Source organism: Brassica napus, chromosome C5 (assembly GCF_020379485.1).
Source record: "Brassica napus cultivar Da-Ae chromosome C5, Da-Ae, whole genome shotgun sequence".
Classification (NCBI taxonomy): domain Eukaryota; kingdom Viridiplantae; phylum Streptophyta; class Magnoliopsida; order Brassicales; family Brassicaceae; genus Brassica; species Brassica napus.
Genome location: NC_063448.1, coordinates 27,133,195 through 27,152,196, shown reverse-complemented (window position 1 = coordinate 27,152,196; position 19,002 = coordinate 27,133,195). Strand labels below are relative to the sequence as shown.

At 40.3% G+C, this 19,002-nt stretch overlaps 1 protein-coding gene across 2 annotated transcripts; it reads left to right on the top strand.

The window, feature by feature from the left end:
• Positions 1-2,753: 2,753 nt before the first annotated feature.
• Positions 2,754-5,661, top strand: LOC106415979. Of its 2 annotated transcripts, none has more exons than XM_013856796.3 (4): positions 2,754-3,431; positions 3,570-3,636; positions 3,724-3,879; positions 4,309-5,661. In XM_013856796.3, exons 1-4 carry the CDS (start codon positions 2,997-2,999, stop codon positions 5,448-5,450), a joined length of 1,800 nt encoding a protein of 599 aa, XP_013712250.2. In that variant the 5' UTR covers positions 2,754-2,996; the 3' UTR covers positions 5,451-5,661. The 2 variants fall into 2 exon arrangements, with proteins under 2 accessions (XP_013712250.2, XP_013712249.2); XM_013856795.3 differs by having other exon boundaries at positions 4,306-5,661.
• Positions 5,662-19,002: the final 13,341 nt, after the last annotated feature.

The window sequence follows — 19,002 nt, the reverse complement described above, 5'->3', positions numbered from 1 at the left end:
TGAAGAGTGACGCATCTGCGACGAAATTGCAAAAGCCAATATCGATCAGATACTTCTTCAGGGCCATGTACCAGGCGCGAGGAGCCTGCTTGAGCCCATAAATTGGTTTCTTCAGGCGACATATATGATGTGGTCTATCAGTGTCGACGAAACCCGGCAGTTGAGTCACATATACCTCTTCTTGAAGCTCCCCTTGCAGAAAAGCATTGTTAACATACAACTGCTTCAACTGCCATCCACGATTGACTGAAATATCGAGAACTAGGCGATTCGTCATTGTCTTGATCACCAGACTGAATGTCTCACTGAAATCAACTCCATACCTCTGTGTGTTATCGCGTGCAACTCGTTGAGCTTTGGGTCTCTCCTCTTCTCCATTAGCCAAGTATTTGGTGGTATATATCCATCTACAGCCAACAAGATTCTGAGTTGGATCCGGTGGAACTAAGTCCCATGTCTAATATTTGATCTGGGCATCGTACTATGTAGACATCACTTTACGCCACCGTTCATCTTAAAGTCCTTGATTAACTGTTCTTGGTTTACGTTGCAAGTGTTGTCTAGAGACGGTGAGACTGAACTTGTTAACTGGCTTGACTATCTGATTTTGGATTCTCATAGGATGATGATTATGCGGTGGTTCTGTCGTGATCAGATTTTGTAGGTTTTGGGAATTTTGGGAATTTGATGGTAGTTGTATTTCTGGTTCACTGGTTGGTAAGACACGGGTTTGGTTATTTGTGGGAGATGGAGCTTGTTGTTGGGCTTCATTTATTTGGTGAGGTGTCTGGGGTGTGGGTTGTGGCCCATTATAACTTGGAGCAGTGGGCTCAGAATTAGAGGGAGAAGAAGAATGAGATGGAGAATGAGAAGAAGAAGGTGATACCTAAGTTTGTTGAGGCAACGATGACGAGGTGACTTGTGGTGGCGGGTGAGGATTCAAACACGGGGAAGGACCAGTAGGCTAAGACGTAGAGGTCTGTAGAGGAACCGGAGTTACCAGATGATACACTGGCGAATCAGAGCTCAATTGTTCAAGAGGAGAGCTCGAGGTTGAACTCATCGGAGAACCATAGAATGGAAACACCGTCTCTTGGAAAGTTACATGCCGAGATGTGTATAACCTTCAAGTGGGAACATGGAGACAAAGGTAAGCACTTTGGCTTGTCGAGTAGCCCAAAAATATGCAAGGCTTTGACCGATCCTCTAATTTATGTTTTGTGTATGGTCGCAGCCAAGGAAAACAAAGGCATCCTACAACCCTATGCCGATTGTAATTCGAAGCTTTCTAGAATAGCTTCTGATATGGTGATTGAAACTCCAAGTTTGGTGTTGGCAACCGATTAATCTAGTAGATGGCTCAGCAGAGGCAAAAGGCCAGTGCTTCTTTGACATCTTTGCTTGGGACATCTGTGTCAATCTTGTCTCCATGACATGCAGATGCTTCCTCTCCGCAATACCATTGTGTTCAGGAGTGTGCAGAGGTGAAGTAAGATGAGAGATACCCTGCACTTGAAGATATGATTTTATTGCCAGTAGCCGCAGGGATATATGATGAAGCAATTTCTCATGAATTTCAGTGAGCGTTGGGGGTGTGTCACGGCCTTCAATCTGGTCAATCACTGTCTTGTACTCAGCAGGTAAGCCTTCAAGTACATCAGCTATCTGATCTTCATGATCCATGGGTTTTCCTAGAATTGCAAGCTGATCAACTCTAGTCGTAACCCCTTGCACATAGACATCAATAGTCTTGTCTTCTTTCTTATACTTGAGTTGATTGCGCAGATTTTTGATGTGAGCCTGCTAGGCTTCACATATGTAGCGGCTAGAGTCTCCCACACCTGAGCAGCAGTAAGCGCAAGCGAGACCATCCGTTGAAGAGGGAGAGTTATGGCGCCGAACAACGCACTGTAGATCAAGCAATCTTGCCACTTCCAGATCGTATGTTCTGGATTGGTTGTAGTTACACCATAAATTGTAATCATCGGCGAGGTATCAAAGTAGATCCATCAAGATGGTCAATAAGACCATAACCATCTACCAAAGCATGAACTTGGAGACTCCACATGAGGTAATTTGTAGCTGAAAGCTTAGAAACACTAGACATGTTTATGTTAAGAAGGGTTTGTGTGTTTGAGTTTGTGGTATTGGTGTCAGTGATTGCAGCAGAGTTGTTTGGAGATGTTGTCATTTCTTGTGACGTGAAAAGAGATTGTGAAAAAGAAAAGTTAGGTCTTTAGAGCGACGACTCTGATACCATATAAATTATGGAACTTGAGTCTTATTAGAAGTTATGCATTACAATATATGGAGAGCAAGTCTCGACATTAATTAGGTTAACCTGATTTATATATAAATCCTTTCTATATATACATTCTTCCTCAATACAAAAGCACCTATGCAAAGAACAAAATCCGATAAACAAAACTTATAATCAATTAAAGATCAAAGATTTACACCAAAAAACAACAAAAAAAACAGATTTCTCTACCCTCTAAAAGATTTGTAATGGTTAAGAGAGTAGAGAGAATTTACTCTCTTTTTGCTGAACAAATAAATTTTAGTTTTCAATATATTTTTAAATAAAAGTTATATAACCTGCATTACAAAAAAAGAAGAAGAAGCAGAAGAAGTCCATGGGGCTACACTGTAAGAAAGACATCAATTTATACAGGCCCAATTCTTAGCCCAAAAACAATTATACAGCTGTTAAAATATATATATTAATAAATAATTATCTATCTATAAAATAGCAACCAAAACACGCCCCGTCCTCTCTCTCGCTCTAAAATCCTTCTTCTGCTGCAAATCTCTTTATGTAAATCGGCTCGTCTTTTATCCTCAAATCTTTTTCTTTTCCCTAAATTTTTACCCGCGAAAATTAGGTTTTGCGCGATTACATTTTCATTTTCAAAAATTTTAAAACACCGAGGAAACTCTCAGATCTCTCTCTTTCTTCTAGGGTTTTCTCTCTCTCTCTCTCTCTCACGTTGAGGATGGATGCGGCGGCTACCGATGTACCGACGAATCTCGAATCCGTCGAAGTGACTTCAGCGGTTAAACAAAAGAGGGATGCAGAAGAGAGCAGAGACGTAGAGGGAGAGGGAGAATCTGCGCCTCCACCGTCAAAGAAACGGCGATTCGACGAGGAAGTTAACAGAGTAGCAGAGATTGTTCTCGTCTTATCTGCACTACGGAGGATCCGAGGAGGCAAACCCCCGACGGAATTGGAGCTTGAGCTAATGGTTGAAGCTAAATCGAAACTGGTAGACATGTGTCAAGAGTTTTCTCCAAAGGATATCATCGGTAGGGATGCTATCGGAGCTGTGATTGAAGATCTGGGTTTGAATGGTAAGCTCAAGGATCAGAGATTAGGGTTCCGAGCTCCTAAGTTAACCATCTCCGAGAAGCTATCTCTTGGCAAGAGAAAGGTTTGTTCTTTTTGCTTTGAATTGATTGATTGGAATCAAAAATGTTGCCTCCTTGATCTGATTGTTACTTTGATAGATTAAAGTCTCGTTTTTTATCTAATACGATATGTTTTTTTTGTCATTAATGTGTCTTTTTAGATGGAAGATGCGAAGAAGAACTCACTAGTTCCCACTACCTATACATCTCCAGCTCATTTAACTCCTGGTATGACTATGCTTATACAACCATCTTACTAATTGTCTCAGCTCTCATGACAATCTTTTTCATTGTATGTTTTTTTTTTGTTTGCAGCAAATTGTGTTTCTATGGGACATCAGTGGGTTAATAGCGAAATGAAGGTATCTGGTAGTGCTCTTAATGCAGGTGGAACCCATTTCGTTAAGGATGCATCAGGGATTAGACCACAGTTTAAGCCGGATGTGCATGCCAGTGCTTCACAGGGACCAGGTAAGTTGACCTTCCTTACGTACATTCTTTCTGTCCCCATATTATTTTCCAAGTTATTATCAGCTGGACGAATTTACTCGAGTTTTGGTATTGGATGGTGTATTTTTTTTGGGTCATTTGGTTGATTTGATATGGCTTAATAGTATACATTAGAAGTTCACAAACTTACCCTTTTTTTGGTTTTGAAGTTATCACCAGACCTTCCGGTTTTTCAGTATGCGCTTTTTAGGTTTTGTCTTTAAGAAGTTTACAGGTGCCTTATTATGCCTTTGCATATCCTCTCTGATTCTGTGTATCGTTTCTGTTGTGCTCTTTGAAACGTCTGTTAGGTTTCATTTTGTGTCTATTTTGAGTGTTATGGTCATATTTTTTTGGTTCATTGTGGACAAGTGTATCTCTAAACTATTACTTCTTCTTGTAAACCAGCAGTTCCTGGTGGAAATTATTATGGGAATGCTGCATCTTGGTCTGCCCAACCTCATCCCAGTTCCTCCACCATATCATTTGGAACTCCATCAGAGAGCAAAGTTCACGTTCCGAGCTCTTCAAGAGTCACAGATCCGAGCTTTATACCCTTCATGTCTCAACCTCAGCCAGGTGCATTCCCAGGCATGAAAGGAGTGACTTATGGTCAGACCTCTTCACCTTTTGGAAACAACCACCATGCTGAAATCGCTAAGATTATCCACAAGGTACTGCAACCGAGGGCTAAACAAAACCTCTTGTGGAATCCACCTTCAAGAGAGTATATGAGTAAAGCAATGACATGCCAGATGTGCCAAGGAACCATCAACAAAGTGGAGACGCTGCTGATTTGTGATGCCTGTGAAAAGGGATATCACTTGAAATGTCTACAAGCTAACAATATCAAAGGTGTTCCCAAATCTGAATGGCATTGCTCAAGATGTGTGCAGTTGTACAGTGGCAAGTCTTTTCCTCCTAAATATGGTCGCGTTATGAGAAGCGCCACTACAGCAAAAATGTCTTCTACGACAGCTGAAGTTCAGTCACCCAAGATGGTTGGTAAAATTAATCTAAAGGTTAATAAAGAGGCAACGCCACATTCTGAGACAGCAAAACCAACTGTAGATTCAGCTACGGATCGAACAGTTGAAGCTGAAGGTGCAGAAGCTGGAAGTCAAACAGTTAAAGCTGAAGATGCAGCAGCTATAAGTCAAACGGTTGAAGCTGAAGATGCATCTTTGAATGAAGGAGATGATACTAATGATGAATCACAAGGTTCTGTAGGAAATGAAGCTGAGTGCGATGATCCTTCAGAACAGGTACCTCACGCAGAGACTCCTAATCCTCCAAAACAAGATAACAAAGAAGATCCAAGCAAAGGTGTTACTGAAGGATCTGTTTCACCGAGTGGCCAAGATAAAGACCTGAAGATCACTGTAGAACCATCATCACAAGAGGAGAATTCAGCATCTCAGACAGAGAACTTACCATCCCAGCCTCCTCCTTTGCAGCCCAACACAGATCAATCCCAGCAAGAGAACAACACAACACCAAATGTTGAAGAGGCTTTACAGAAGAATGTCACAGAAAATCCAGAGGAAAACTGAAGCTGTGAATGGAATGGTTGAGACTCTTTGTTCTTCTAGTGTATCATAGTAAGTGATCGTAAGTGCTGATGTCTTCAATCTACCCTAGGGTTGATTACTAGATCTTTGTTCCATGTTTCAAACTTTCTGAGCTAAACTAGTTATTGATTTAGGTATAATTTTGTAATTTAGCTTGAACTTTTTTTAAATAAGTAGTTTATTTAATTTTGAATCTACTTTACAATAACATGAACTCTGTAACAATAACAACAAATTGATTTACAGTGAAGGAAAAATAGAATTTGAAGGTGATGCAGTGTTAAAAACATTCTTGATAATCTCATAAAAGAAATTTAAGAAATGCCAATGGTCTTACCAAGAAGCCAGAGAACAAGAGAGAGTTCAAGTCCGAAAATTGTATGAAGTGTACGTACCTCTATCAAATGTAAATACAGTGATTCCTGCTCCGTTATTCTCAAAATAACTCACTACATAAAGAAAGAAAAAACAATCCAGCCAGTCATAATAAGTATCAAGTAGAGACCAGTAAGAATGTAAGATAGAAAAGCATTGCAGAAGACTTTTGGTCTTTTGTTTACCTAGAGCTTGTCGTTTTTGGAAAGAGATTGTACTGAAAGCATAAGCAGAAATGTGATAAGCTGGATAAGGTTTATGTGAGAAGAAGGAGCCGTAGGAGTTTAAAGGATTTGACTTGGCAGATTTAAATATACTCTTTTTGAGTTAGAGTCTTTCTAATTCTTTTTGTAATTCGAATTCGAAATATTTTTGGAATTTGGATTGAGACGTTAGACTTCAGGAGCGATTTCTCGAAGGACAATTCTTTCAAATAGACATTTTTAAGTGTAAATATATGGAGAAGTTGAAGTTAGATTTGGGTTATGATGAGTTGGTAACTGTGGATCCAATAGGCCGTAGTGGGGGATTGGCTCTGATGTGGAAAAAGAGTTATAGTGTCGAGATTCTTTCAAAAGATAAAAGAGTCATTGACACAAAAGTGAAGTTGGGTTCTTTAGTCTTCTACATTTCTTGTGTCTACGGAGACCCTGTCAAAAAACACCGGAAGAAAGTGTGGGATCAGCTAACTGGTATTGGTATCACAAGGAATGAGCCCTGGCTTCTCCTAGGTGATTTCAATGAGCAGATGAGTAACGATGAGAAGCTTGGTGGAGCAATAAGAGCAGAGTCTACGATCTGGGACTTCAGGAACTTTGTTACTAATTGTAAACTTAGAGATCTACGTACCTCAGACAACACACTGTCATGGGCAGGCTGGAGAGATAAAGTGTGGGTGCAGTGTAGGTTAGATCGGATTTTTGGCAACAATGAATGGTTCAGGCTCTTCCCTCGCTCTCAAACTGAATACAGAACCATGAGAGCCTCTGATCACCGGCCAATCAGAGTTGACTTCATCTATGAACCTGATGATAGAGGCAAAGGTCGTTTCTATTTCGACCAGAGACTGCTGAGCAAAGCTGGGATCGAATAGATAGTGGAGAAGGGTTGGAATGCCACGCTTCCGGATGGGAATATAAGCCTTACTGATCGCATAAACAGTTGTCGAAGTGCTCTAGCAGGATGGAAGAGAACACATAACATGAACGCTCAGAGTAATCTTGAAAGACTAACAAAGCTTTTGGAAGTGGAGGTGGCTAAACAATTCCCAAACCATCGGAAGATGACACGCCTTAGGAGTGAATTAGCGGAAGCATATAACCAAGATGACCTATTTTGGAGGCAAAAAAGCAGAGAACAATGGCTCAGAGAAGGAGATAAGAACACGTCCTTCTTCCATAACTGCGTCAAGAGTAGGAAGATTAGGAATAAAATCCTTATGCTTCAGAACGACTTTGGAGAGGAACTGTTTTCGGAAGGAGCTAAAGGGAACCTTGCAGCTGAATACTTCCGGGAGCTTTTCATGAGTACAAACCCGTATGAGATGGAAGCTCTATTTGACGGCTTTGATAGCAGAGTTACAGCTGAGATGAATGAAAAGCTCACAAGACCGGTAACACCTGAGGAGATTAAACAGGCGGCTTTCCACATCAAAGCAAGTAGTGCACCGGGTGAGGATGGGCTTACTGGAGCTTTCTATCAGAAATTCTGGCATATAGTGGGTCCAAGCATAACAGAGGAGATTCAGAATTTCTTCAGTTTTCCTGTTATTCCAGAGGGGTGGAATCATACCCAACTTTGCTTACTACCCAAGGTAGCAAATCCTTTGGTGATGAAAGACATGAGACCTATCAGCTTATGTTCTGTTCAATACAAAATCATTTCTAAGATTTTGTGCCAACGTCTAAAGCCAATACTACCAGAGTTGGTGTCAGATACGCATGGTGCTTTCGTATCAGAACGTCTCATCTCCGACAACATCATTGTAGCACATGAAATGGTGCATGGGCTCCGTACGAATGAGTCAATAGGCAAACAGTTTATGGCGATCAAAACTGATATGTCCAAGGCTTATGATCGAGTTGAATGCACTACAAGAAAACACATGCTTAACGAGAAAATTTAACGAGGAAAAACAATCCTCGTAAATTTACGTCGATTTTACGAGAAACTTACGTGGAAAACTAATGTCATCGTTATTTCCTCGTAAAGTAATGACAAAAGCGTTTCATCGTAAAGTAGATGTAATTTGACGTGTCTTTTACGAGGAAATACTATTTCCTCGTAAATACGACGTAAACTTCGCGTGTTATTTACGAGGAAATAATTTACGTGTATTTAGCGAGAAAATTTTGAATCCACCAACTTTGTAGGTGTTACACGTTTTTTTTTTGCCACCTAATTAATTTTCGTCGTAAATTCGTAGGAAAATTACAATTACCAGATTCGAAATTTACTATAAATATGGATGTTTGAACATCATTTTAAACACACCAACAACAAAAAACGTGAAAGAAAAAAATGGCTGGCTCCGAGACTACTTACGAGTTGCGAAAGTGGTTGTATATGCATATAGATGCTAACGGGAGAGTGACGAAAGAATACCTTGCGGGTCTGGAGACATTTATGCATCAAGCAGATTCAACACCGCTCGCCCAAGAAATTGGTAAGATGCTCTGTCCTTGTCGGAAATGCAACAATTCGAAACTGGCAAACTGTGAAAATGTTTTGAAGCATTTAATAAATAGAAGTTTCACGCCAAATTACTATATCTGGTTTCAACATGGAGAAGGTTTTAATTATGATCAGAATGAAGCTAGTAGTAGTAATAGCAATTTTCAGAAAAAATAACCGGTTGATCTTCATTTGCATAATAAACATAGTTACCATCAGGAGGAGATGGTAGATTATGATAGGGTTCATGATATGGTAGCTGATGCATTCGTAGCTCATGATGAAGATGAAGAACCTAATATAGATGCAAAAAAGTTTTACGAAATGTTAAACGCGGCGAATCAACCACTTTACAGTGGTTGTAGAGAAGGTCTCTCTAAATTGTCGTTAGCTGCTAGAATGATGAATATTAAAACTGATCACAATCTACCTGAAAGTTGCATGAACGAATGGGCGGACTTGTTTAAAGAGTATTTGCCGGAAGACAATGTGTCTGCTGATTCTTATTTTGAGATTCAGAAACTGGTTTATAGTCTTGGGTTGCCTTCAGAGATGATAGATTTTTGCATCGACAACTGCATGATCTATTGGGGAGATGATGAGAAGCTAGAAGAATATCGATTCTGCAAGAAGCCACGATTCAAGCCGCAAGGACGGGGACGTAATAGGGTACCGTACCAAAGGATGTGGTACCTACCAATTACAGACATATTGAAAAGATTGTATCAATCAGAGCAGACTGCTGGAAAGATGAGATGGCATGTCGAGCATACTCAGACGGATGGTGAGATGACTCATCCATCAGATGCAAGAGCCTGGAAACATTTCAACAAAGTACATCCGGATTTCGCTAGCAATAGCTGAAATGTGTATCTCAGACTATGCACATATGGATTTAGTCCATTAGGGAGACAATATTCATTGTGGTCAGTCTTTCTTACACCATACAACCTGCCACCGGAGATGTGCATGCAACGGGAGTTGCTATTCTTGACCATATTAATACCTGGTCCGAACCATCCAAAAAGGTCCCTGTATGTTTTCCTACAACCACTGATAAAAGAGTTGAAGGATTTGTGGTCAACAGGGGTGAGGACGTATGACTATTCAACGAAGACGAATTTTACGATGCGAGCGATGCTTTTGTGGACCATAAGTGATTTTCCTGCCTATGGGATGTTGTCTGGATGGACTACACATGGGAGATTAGCTTGTCCATATTGTAATGGAACGACATATGCGTTTCAACTGAAGAATGGTAGGAAGACAAGTTGGTTTGATTGTCACCGTCGATTTCTTCCCATTGGCCATCCTTACCGAAGAAACAAGAATTTGTTTAGGCACAAAAGGGTTGTGAGAGACACTCCTCCTCCATATCTAACTGGAGAACAAATTGAAGCGCAAATCGACTACTACGGAGCTAACGAAACAGTTCGTTGGGGTGGTAATTGACATTTCCCTCGTAATATGCATGATTCTTACGGTGTTCATCACAACTGGCACAAGAAGAGTATATTTTGGGAGTTGTCATATTGGAAGGATCTTCTTCTGCGCCACAACCTCGATGTGATGCATATAGAGAAGAATTTCTTTGAGAACATCATGAATACAATATTGAATGTCCCAGGGAAGACAAAAGACAACATAAAATCGAGGTTGGACTTGCCGGATATTTGCTCAAGAAGCGAGTTACATATTAAAAGCAATGGACAAGTTCCCGTTCCGATATTCAGATTATCTTCAGAAAAAAAGTCAGTGTTGTTCAACTGGGTGGCATCAGAAGTGAAGTTCCCCGATGGGTATGTTTCGAATCTCTCTAGATGTGTTGAAAAGGGTCAAAAGTTCTCCGGGATGAAGAGTCATGATTGTCATGTCTTTATGCAACGACTACTGCCCATTGCATTTGCGGAGCTACTTCCAACAAACGTACATGAAGCACTTGCAGGTACGTAGTGTATTATATCACAATAATTTTATAACGGTCTAATTTGCAAAATAATATATGACTAACAATGTGTTCAATATTTTTTGGAATATAAAAGGCATTGGAGAATTTTTCAGGGATCTGAGCACACACACTCTTAAAGAAGAAGTTGTGGAACAGCTTAAGGAGAACATTCCCATCTTATTGTGCAACTTGGAGAAGATATTTCCTCCCGGATTTTTTGACGTCATGGAGCATCTAGCTGTCCACCTCCCATATGAGGCATTGCTTCGTGGACCTGTACATTACGGATGGATGTATCAGTATGAGCGAGCCATGAAATATTTGAAGGGAAAAGCAAAGAACCTCGCCAAAGTTGAAGGTTCTATAATTGCTGGAAGTTTGACGGAAGAAGTTTCTCACTTCACATCGTACTACTTTGCGTCAAAAGTACGTATCCGGAGAAGAGCTCCAAGAAGATATGATGATGGTGGTGTTGGGCCAACATATGCAGTTGCTGGTGTTCCAGACATCTTTAGCCAGATTGGGCGACTCGGTGGGACGTCTAAAGAGGTTTGGTGGTCGAGTGAACAAGACGCTCATAGTGCACACACCTATATTCTACTCAATTGCGAGGATCTATTGATGCGTTATTTTGAAAGGTAACATATATGGACAATTCGAAACACATATAAGTATAATTAATTATATAATTGCGAGAGATTCATTCCTATAAAATGTGATTTTGCAGCCTATTTGTTTCTCAAGCCGAAGAAACATTTCCTGGTATATCCACAAGTGACGTAGACAAAAGGAAAGATCAACACTTCATTGAGTGGTTGCGGAATCAGGTATTAGCTCAAACTCTTTTTTCTTACATGATCTGTATTTCATTAACATTCTCTTTATTTTTGCAGGTTGATTATGACGACGATGCAGATTATCCTAAGTGGTTACACGAAGTAATTCAATCTCCACTTGTAAAGGTCACCACATCACAGATGTATTTCACACGAGGCTATACTTTTCACACATATGAGTATGGTAGACAGCGGGCGACCAGTAACTATGTAATATGTGTAAAAGGGGAAACAGATTTCTACGGGATCTTGACGGGGATTATTGAAGTCGAATTTCCAGGGATACTGAAGCTGAAATGCGTCCTCTTCAAATGTGAATGGTTCGACCCCGTCGTCAACAGAGGTGTTCGGTCTAACAAATTCGGTGTAGTTGATGTCAACGGTGGAAGAAGAAACAACAAATTCGAGCCTTTCATCTTAGCTTCACAAGCAGACCAAGTTAGCTTCCTTCCATACCCTCGGATGAGAGATTCAGGTGTAAATTAGTTAGCAGTGATCAAAGTTACACCTCGAGGACGAATCATCAGTGGAGAAGAACCACCATTGCAAGAAGAACAGATAAATGAAGTCGAGGAACCTGAACAAGAAATTGATGACATCCTTCTCATTGATCCGCATAATCACGAGTACGAAGATCTTACCGATGATGCCACAGACGAAGCTGTTGAAGACGAGTGTAATAAAAATGATGATGTTTCTAGTGATGACGAGAATGTCGATGTATCCGATTGATGTATTTGATTTTATGTAGTGTGTTTTATGAATAAGATGTGGGAGTTTGTTTTATGAATAAGGTAATGTGGGGTTTGTTTTATGAATAAGGTAATGTGGGAGTTTGTTTTATGAATAAGCAAATGTGGGAATTGTGGTTTGGAATGGAAATAAAGATGGGGTTTGGAATATATGAAGTAGAAAATAAGGAATATGGGGTTTGGGGTTTCGGATTTTAGGGATTTAAACATAACACTCGTTAATTCCACGTAAGTAAAAATCGTCGTAAAGGACTCGTAAGCCAACGAGGAAATAACGACGAAATATAAAAATAAAGAACGCGGGGCTCGTTAATTCCACGTAAGCGCAAATCGTCATAAACACCACGTAGGATGAAATCGTCGTAAATTCCACGTAGGACGAAATCGTCGTAAACACCACGTAAGCCAACGAGGAAATAACGACAAAATTTAAAAATAAAGATGGGGTTTGGAATATATGAAGTAGAAAATAAGGAATATGGGGTTTGGGGTTTCGGATTTTAGGGATTTAAATATAACACTCGTTAATTCCACGTAAGTAGAAATCGTCGTAAACACCATGTAATAGGAATCGTCGTAAACACCACGTAACCTAAATCGTCGTAAACACCACGTAAGTGGAATTGTCGTAAACACCACGTAGGACGAAATCGTCGTAAATACCTCGTAATGTAAAAACTAGAAAAAAAAAAGAAAAAGGAGAAAGATACCAGATTCACATGTGGCAAGACTTCCAACAATTATAATACGTAAGTCTCGCCCACATGAATTCTAATATCTTCTTCTTTTCTTTTTTTTCAAATATTTATAATTTGAATAAGATTTTGCTGAGGAGTGTGATTTGAGATAGGGTGTGATTTGGTCTGAGAGACTCAGTACACTGAGAGAGTCTCTGGGTCTACTTCTTCTACTGCACCATCGGCTCCTCATGTGCCTTCCCCGATGGCTCATCCGACGATGCCTCCTTCTGTGCCTCCTCCGATGGCACCTCCGATGGCCGCCGATATTCATCCCGATTTGATGGTGCCTCCGAGTGCTCCTTACTCGCAGTACACTGTAGAGGACATTCTCCGTCTGCCAGACAGAGAAGGTTTACCAGTCATTGACCCCGACCGACCGGACAGAACGTTGTGGTATGTTGCATTAATTTTTTTTAATTCATTTAAAATTCTTTTATAACATTAAAAAATAATTTATATTTTAAATTTCTATTTTCCAGGTGGGGTGTTGACAACTGTCTTGCAACAGACGTAACCGACACGATCAAAGGGTACTTCTCCATGGCACATCCGAACTGGAGTACGACGCCTCACTACGTCAGAAAGACGTGGTTCAAAATTTACGCTGTAAGTTTCTATTAATTAATTATATATACTTTAATTTTTTCATGATTTATATATATACTTTCTAAAAAACTAATTGTTAATTTATTTTTTCCAACAGCAAAAATATAATTGGGCCTTGGGGATCACTGAGAGGGTGAGGAAGAAGTTTAACGCGAAGGCGAAAGTTCGCTTGTTGGACACGGTCTCCAACTGGAAGGGTGACTGGATCGTGAAGGGGTATGAGTGTGGCAAACCCGCTGAGCTCACCACGAATGTGTGGGATGGCCTCATCTGTTATTGGCGTCTTCCTGATTCCATTAGAATCGCCCAGTCTTGCTCTAACTCCCATAACACGGTCGATGAGCACGGAAACGGGCCGATGCTTCACACTACGGGCCAAAAACCCCACGCCGGTGTTCGTTTAGAAATGGTAATTAAATATTTTATTAAATAAATTTTTTAATATATATATTTTTATTCTAACTTTCTTAAATATTTCTTAGGCCAAAGAGACGGGAACTTTACGAGAGGACCCACAAGAACAAGGCGGGCGTATTTGTAGATGGCAAGTCCGAGCAAATCTACAACGACGTGGTTGCTCGGGTTGAAGACCGCCAGACCCAGCTGACCCAGCAGTCTACCGACGGATTACCCGTCACCTTATCCACACTTGAAGTGGATAAGATTTACGAGGAGGTAAATTTTCTAAAATTTTAATTTTTTATTATTCATTTAATTTAACTTTAAATTTTTACTAACAATATTTATTTTTTGTTTTTAAGGTTGTCCCAAAAAAAAAGGGACGGACGTTGGGGATTGGTTCCGTCAACGATGTTCCGAGAGCGACATCGTCTTATGGTCAGCGACGGGATGATGAAGTCACTGAGCTGCGTAACGAGTTGACCGCGACAAAATCTGCGTTCACAGCTCGTGTGGGTGGACTCGATCGTTTCTTGGACTTTATAGCAGCCACAAATCCGGAATGGGAAACCATGTTGAGGAACATGCGACGACAAAATCCCATTCCAGGCGAGGGACAATCCGACGACACACATGCCGAGGAGGATGTAGACATGAGGAGTGATGAATTCCTCCGGGCGATGCACGACTCTTAGTTCTTTTTTTTCCGTGGTTGTATTATAAATTCAAAACTTATTTATATATAAAATATTTGCGTATTTATTTATTTTTAAAATTTTAATTTTGTTAATAAATTAAATAATTAAATATTTTTTAATTATATTTTTAAATTTGTTAAATAATAAAACGAAGTAGATTCATAGCTAATCTAAGACTTGTTTACGTTGAACATTTACGAGGAAATCACGAGAAATGTTAAACGAGTATTTTACGAGGAAATACTTTCAAGGTATTTACGTGAAAATTACGAAGAAAACATTTCAAGGTAGTTACGTGAATTTTACGAGGAAATATATACGTGTCGTTTACGAGGAAATGCTTTTGTGGTATTTACGAGGAATGGTAGCGACATTCTTACGTCGACTGTCTATGTGGTCTTTACGACGATTTGTTTTCTTCGTTTTTACGACGAAATATTTTCCTCGCTAATTTACGACGAATTGGCGAGGAAATATGTGTAACGACGAACGAGTAACGACAAAACGTGTTTCCTCGTAAAGCCTCTTTTACGACGAACTAACGAGGAAACCCGCCATCGTAAAATTTATGTTTTCTTGTAGTGATGGTATTTTTTGGAGACATTACTCGAAAATATGGGCTTTGATCACAAGTGGATACGGTGGGTTATGAGCTGCGTGACAACAGTCTCGTACACTATTTTATTGAATGGCCAAACACATGGTCTTATTAAACCAGAGCGTGGTATCAGACAAGGCGATCCACTATCCACTTTCTTGTTTATCTTATGTGCTGAGGCTTTGGTTCATGTGCTGAATGTGGCTGAGAAGAATGGAAAACTTCACGGGATAAAGCTGAGCAAAAATGGACCTGCGGTTCACCATCTTCTTTTTGCCGATAATAGCTTGCTGATGTGCAAAGCAGATACAGAAGAAAGCTTGGCGATCATGGAATCCTTGAAACAGTACGGTGATGCTTCTGGCCAGGAAATCAATAAAATGAAATCCTCTATTATCTTTGGCGTGAAGATACCTACAGCAAAGAAGGAGGAGATCAAGCGTATACTGGAAATAGATAAAGAAGGTGGAGATGGAACGTATCTAGGCTTACCGGAGTGTTTTCATGGCTCCAAGCAGGAGCTTTTGAACTTTATCCAAGAAAGACTACAAGGCAGGTTGCAGGGCTGGTTCCTTAAAGCCTTATCTCAAGGGGGCAAGGAGATTTTATTAAAGTCGATCGCTCTAGCTCTTCCAGTGTATGCCATGTCGGTCTTTAGACTCCCTAAGGACCTCTGTGATAGACTAACTAGTGCTATGGTTGAGTTCTGGTGGAGTAATGGCGCTAATAAAAAGAAGATAGCCTTGGTCTCTTGGCAACGCCTCTGTAAACACAAAGAATAAGGTGGTATGGGCTTCCACGACATCAATAGTTTCAACCAGGCGTTGTTGGCTAAACAAGCGTGGCGTATATTGCAAAGACCTAACTCCTTGGTTGCTAGGGTCCTTAAAAGTAAATACTGAAGAAATTGTTCTTTCATGGATTGTGGGGAAGGTACGCGTCCTTCGTATGCTTGACGAAGCATACTTCATGGTAGGGAGTTACTAGCTAAAGGCTTGGTCAAGAGAATAGGAAATGGCAACTCAACCAGAGTCTGGTCGGAGAATTGGCTTCAAAATCCTATCCCAAGAGCACCAATGTACAAGCAGGACATCGTTGTGGATCTTACTCTCAGTGTTGCAGACCTTCTCATTCTCCATACCGGCTTATGGGACACTCATAAACTTAATTAGTTATTTATTGAAGAAGATGCAGCTTCAATTCTAAATATCAAACCGTTGATCCACAAGGAGGATAGACTATGTTGGGGTTTCATTCGAGAAGGTTCTTATTCATCACAGAGTGGATATAAACTCATTGATACTCTAAAGAATCTGCAGGCACCTGACAACGGTTCACTTCCACCTATTGAGAAGAGCCTCTGGAAAAACATTTGGAAGCTGCAAACAACACCAAAGATTCGTCACTTCATCTGGCGAGCTTTGGCAGGTGCCCTGGCTGTAGCTGAACAGCTACGTTATCGAGGGATTCTAGTAGATCAAACATGTAAAGCTTGTGGAGCAGGACATGAGTCAATCTGTCATACTTTGTTCAACAGCCCAACGGCGAGAGATACGTGGTCTGCAGCAGGTTTGCCTCTCCCGGAGAGAGGGCTTTCTCAAAACTCTGTTTTCCTCAACATACACCACTTAGTGGCTTGCATCAAAAGCAAGAACTGCTCTATCTAACTTCGACAGAGTATCCCGTGGGTGCTTTGGCAGATTTGGAAAGCTCGCAATGTTCTAATATATGAAAAAATCAGAATGGACCCGGCTTCTATACTGAGGAAGGCTGAGGAAGAGTCCAACATTTGGTTTGAACTGAACTACCCTGACGCTAGATCCTCCGCCCCCAGTAACTCGCTCGGAACTATCACACCTTCTTGGAAGGCACCAGCTGATGACATTTTAAAATGTAACATAGCTGCCTCATGGTCTGAATCGTCCCGTAAGAGTGGAGCCTCCTAGATCGTAAGGAATTGTAGAGGAAAGGTTTTAATGCATGGCAGGAGATCCTTTTCATCTGTTCAATCCAGAGAACTTGCAGAGCTCTTAGCTATCTTTTGGGCCATCGAGAGCATGAATTCCATGCGTAAGGATAAGATCATCTTTGAATCTTCATGCGAGCGCGCAAGATTTTGTTTCCTAACCCCAAGTTCATGCAGTGGAGTCGTGGAACTTGTGGGGAACATTTGTGAGTTGGTACAACGGTTTCAACACTGGTCTTTGGACCATGTTATGGAGGCAAGGAATGTATTAGCACAGAGAATTGCCACTAGCGTAACCGTTGATCATAGATATCAGTCCTACATAGCTTCTGGTGGACCTAACTGGTTGAACGACCTAATTGCATATGAAGCAAGGAACGCTGCTCCACCTCCGTAAATGGAAACACCACTGTCTCACTTCCTTTTGTGTAGTGAGTGGTTTTTTAGGGTGTTTTGTCTTCGTGACAACCATTTTTTCATGTTTTAGACCTGCCTACTGGTATGGTTTCTTATTTCCCCTTTGGTATTGATAATTTGTTTTGATCGTTGCCTTGAGGGCTTAATAATACCCAGCGTTATAAAAAAAAAAAGGTTTTGTCACAAAAATACATCCAAAAACTAAAATGACCAAAATAACATTTTTTATTTCGAAAATTTTAATTTTTAAAATTTGAAATCCTATACCCCACCCCTTAACTCTAAAACCTAATGTCGATTAATTAACCCTATGGGTGTAATTGTATATTTAGATAAAACATTTAAGTTTGTTTTGGTCATTTTTATTTTTAAGGTCTCTTTCTCAGTTCAGATTCCAAGAGTGTAATTTGATTCTTGCTTATTATATTATATAGGAGATTTGGATTGAGTATGGTTGCGATTACATTGAAGTTTATATACTTAGCTAAACTCTATCAATTGGTGCGTGAGCTCGGTGATTCTTCGCGATGGTGTTGTTGGAAGATGCTAATGGACGCCGTCGATAACACGATTATCATCGGTGGTTTGGATCCTTAATCGATTGGAGTTGCATGTGATCGGTGAAAAAGGTACAACAATCGTGGACTCTTCATAGCCATTGGTTCAGGTACCTACCTATCTTGGATCCTCGGAATGAGTTAGGAACAGCGGAGCTAGGTTTTCAAAATGTCTCGAATGTGTTTGATAATCAAGATACTTTGCTGAAAAAGATTGAATTACCTATATTCGATGGATCTGTGCCGCGAGTGGAGAGATATTTCAGGGCAGCTTAGTACAACGATTGACAGAAACTGGAGCTTGTAACTCTTGGCTTAACTGGACCAGTATGGAACTGGTATTCTTGGGAGTTTAAAGTGGAAAGTTTTGAAAGTTGGATTCAGTTTATGAAAAAGGATGTTAGAAAGGTTTTCTGTATCAATTGACGATGAACTACGCAACAGATTTGATTCTGTGCGTTGAGACAAACTGAATCAATTCAAGCTTATGTGAGAGTTTGAGGAGTTTATTAAATCTGGTGAAAAGTAGGAAAGTATTCTTATATGCTCCGATTAGAAAAAAATTATTCTCACTACTCCACCATTTTTTTCACTACTCCATTATTTTTCTCCTTCTCCTATTACCCTTTCTTTTTATATTAGTTTTTATTTATTCAGCGGACCCCAAATCCCTCTCTCTTACTCGCGGACCCCACGTCCCTCTCTTCCTCACCCCATTTTGTTTCATTATTTTAATTTTATGCGGACCCCACGTCTCTCTCTTGCTCACCCCACTTTGTTTCATTATTTTAATCTCTGATGGGGACCCCTCTCTCATAAAGCTGATGCATTAACCAGAATCCTAGGATTCCCACTCCCAGACGCCTTCTCTCCCCTTAACACGTGTCTATCTTTTTTTTGGTTCTACTTATTCGAATTGGGATCGGTTCGATTCTTGGAATTCGAGTTTTTGTCCAACCCTAAATAGTG

Coding starts and splice junctions, on each gene's coding strand:
- LOC106415979 (XM_013856795.3), top strand. CDS start 2,997: ATGGATGCGGCGGCTACCGATGTACCGACGAATCTCGAATCCGTCGAA. Junction 3,432..3,569: donor TATCTCTTGGCAAGAGAAAG/GTTTGTTCTTTT, acceptor GTGTCTTTTTAG/ATGGAAGATGCGAAGAAGAA. Junction 3,637..3,723: donor TCCAGCTCATTTAACTCCTG/GTATGACTATGC, acceptor TTTTGTTTGCAG/CAAATTGTGTTTCTATGGGA.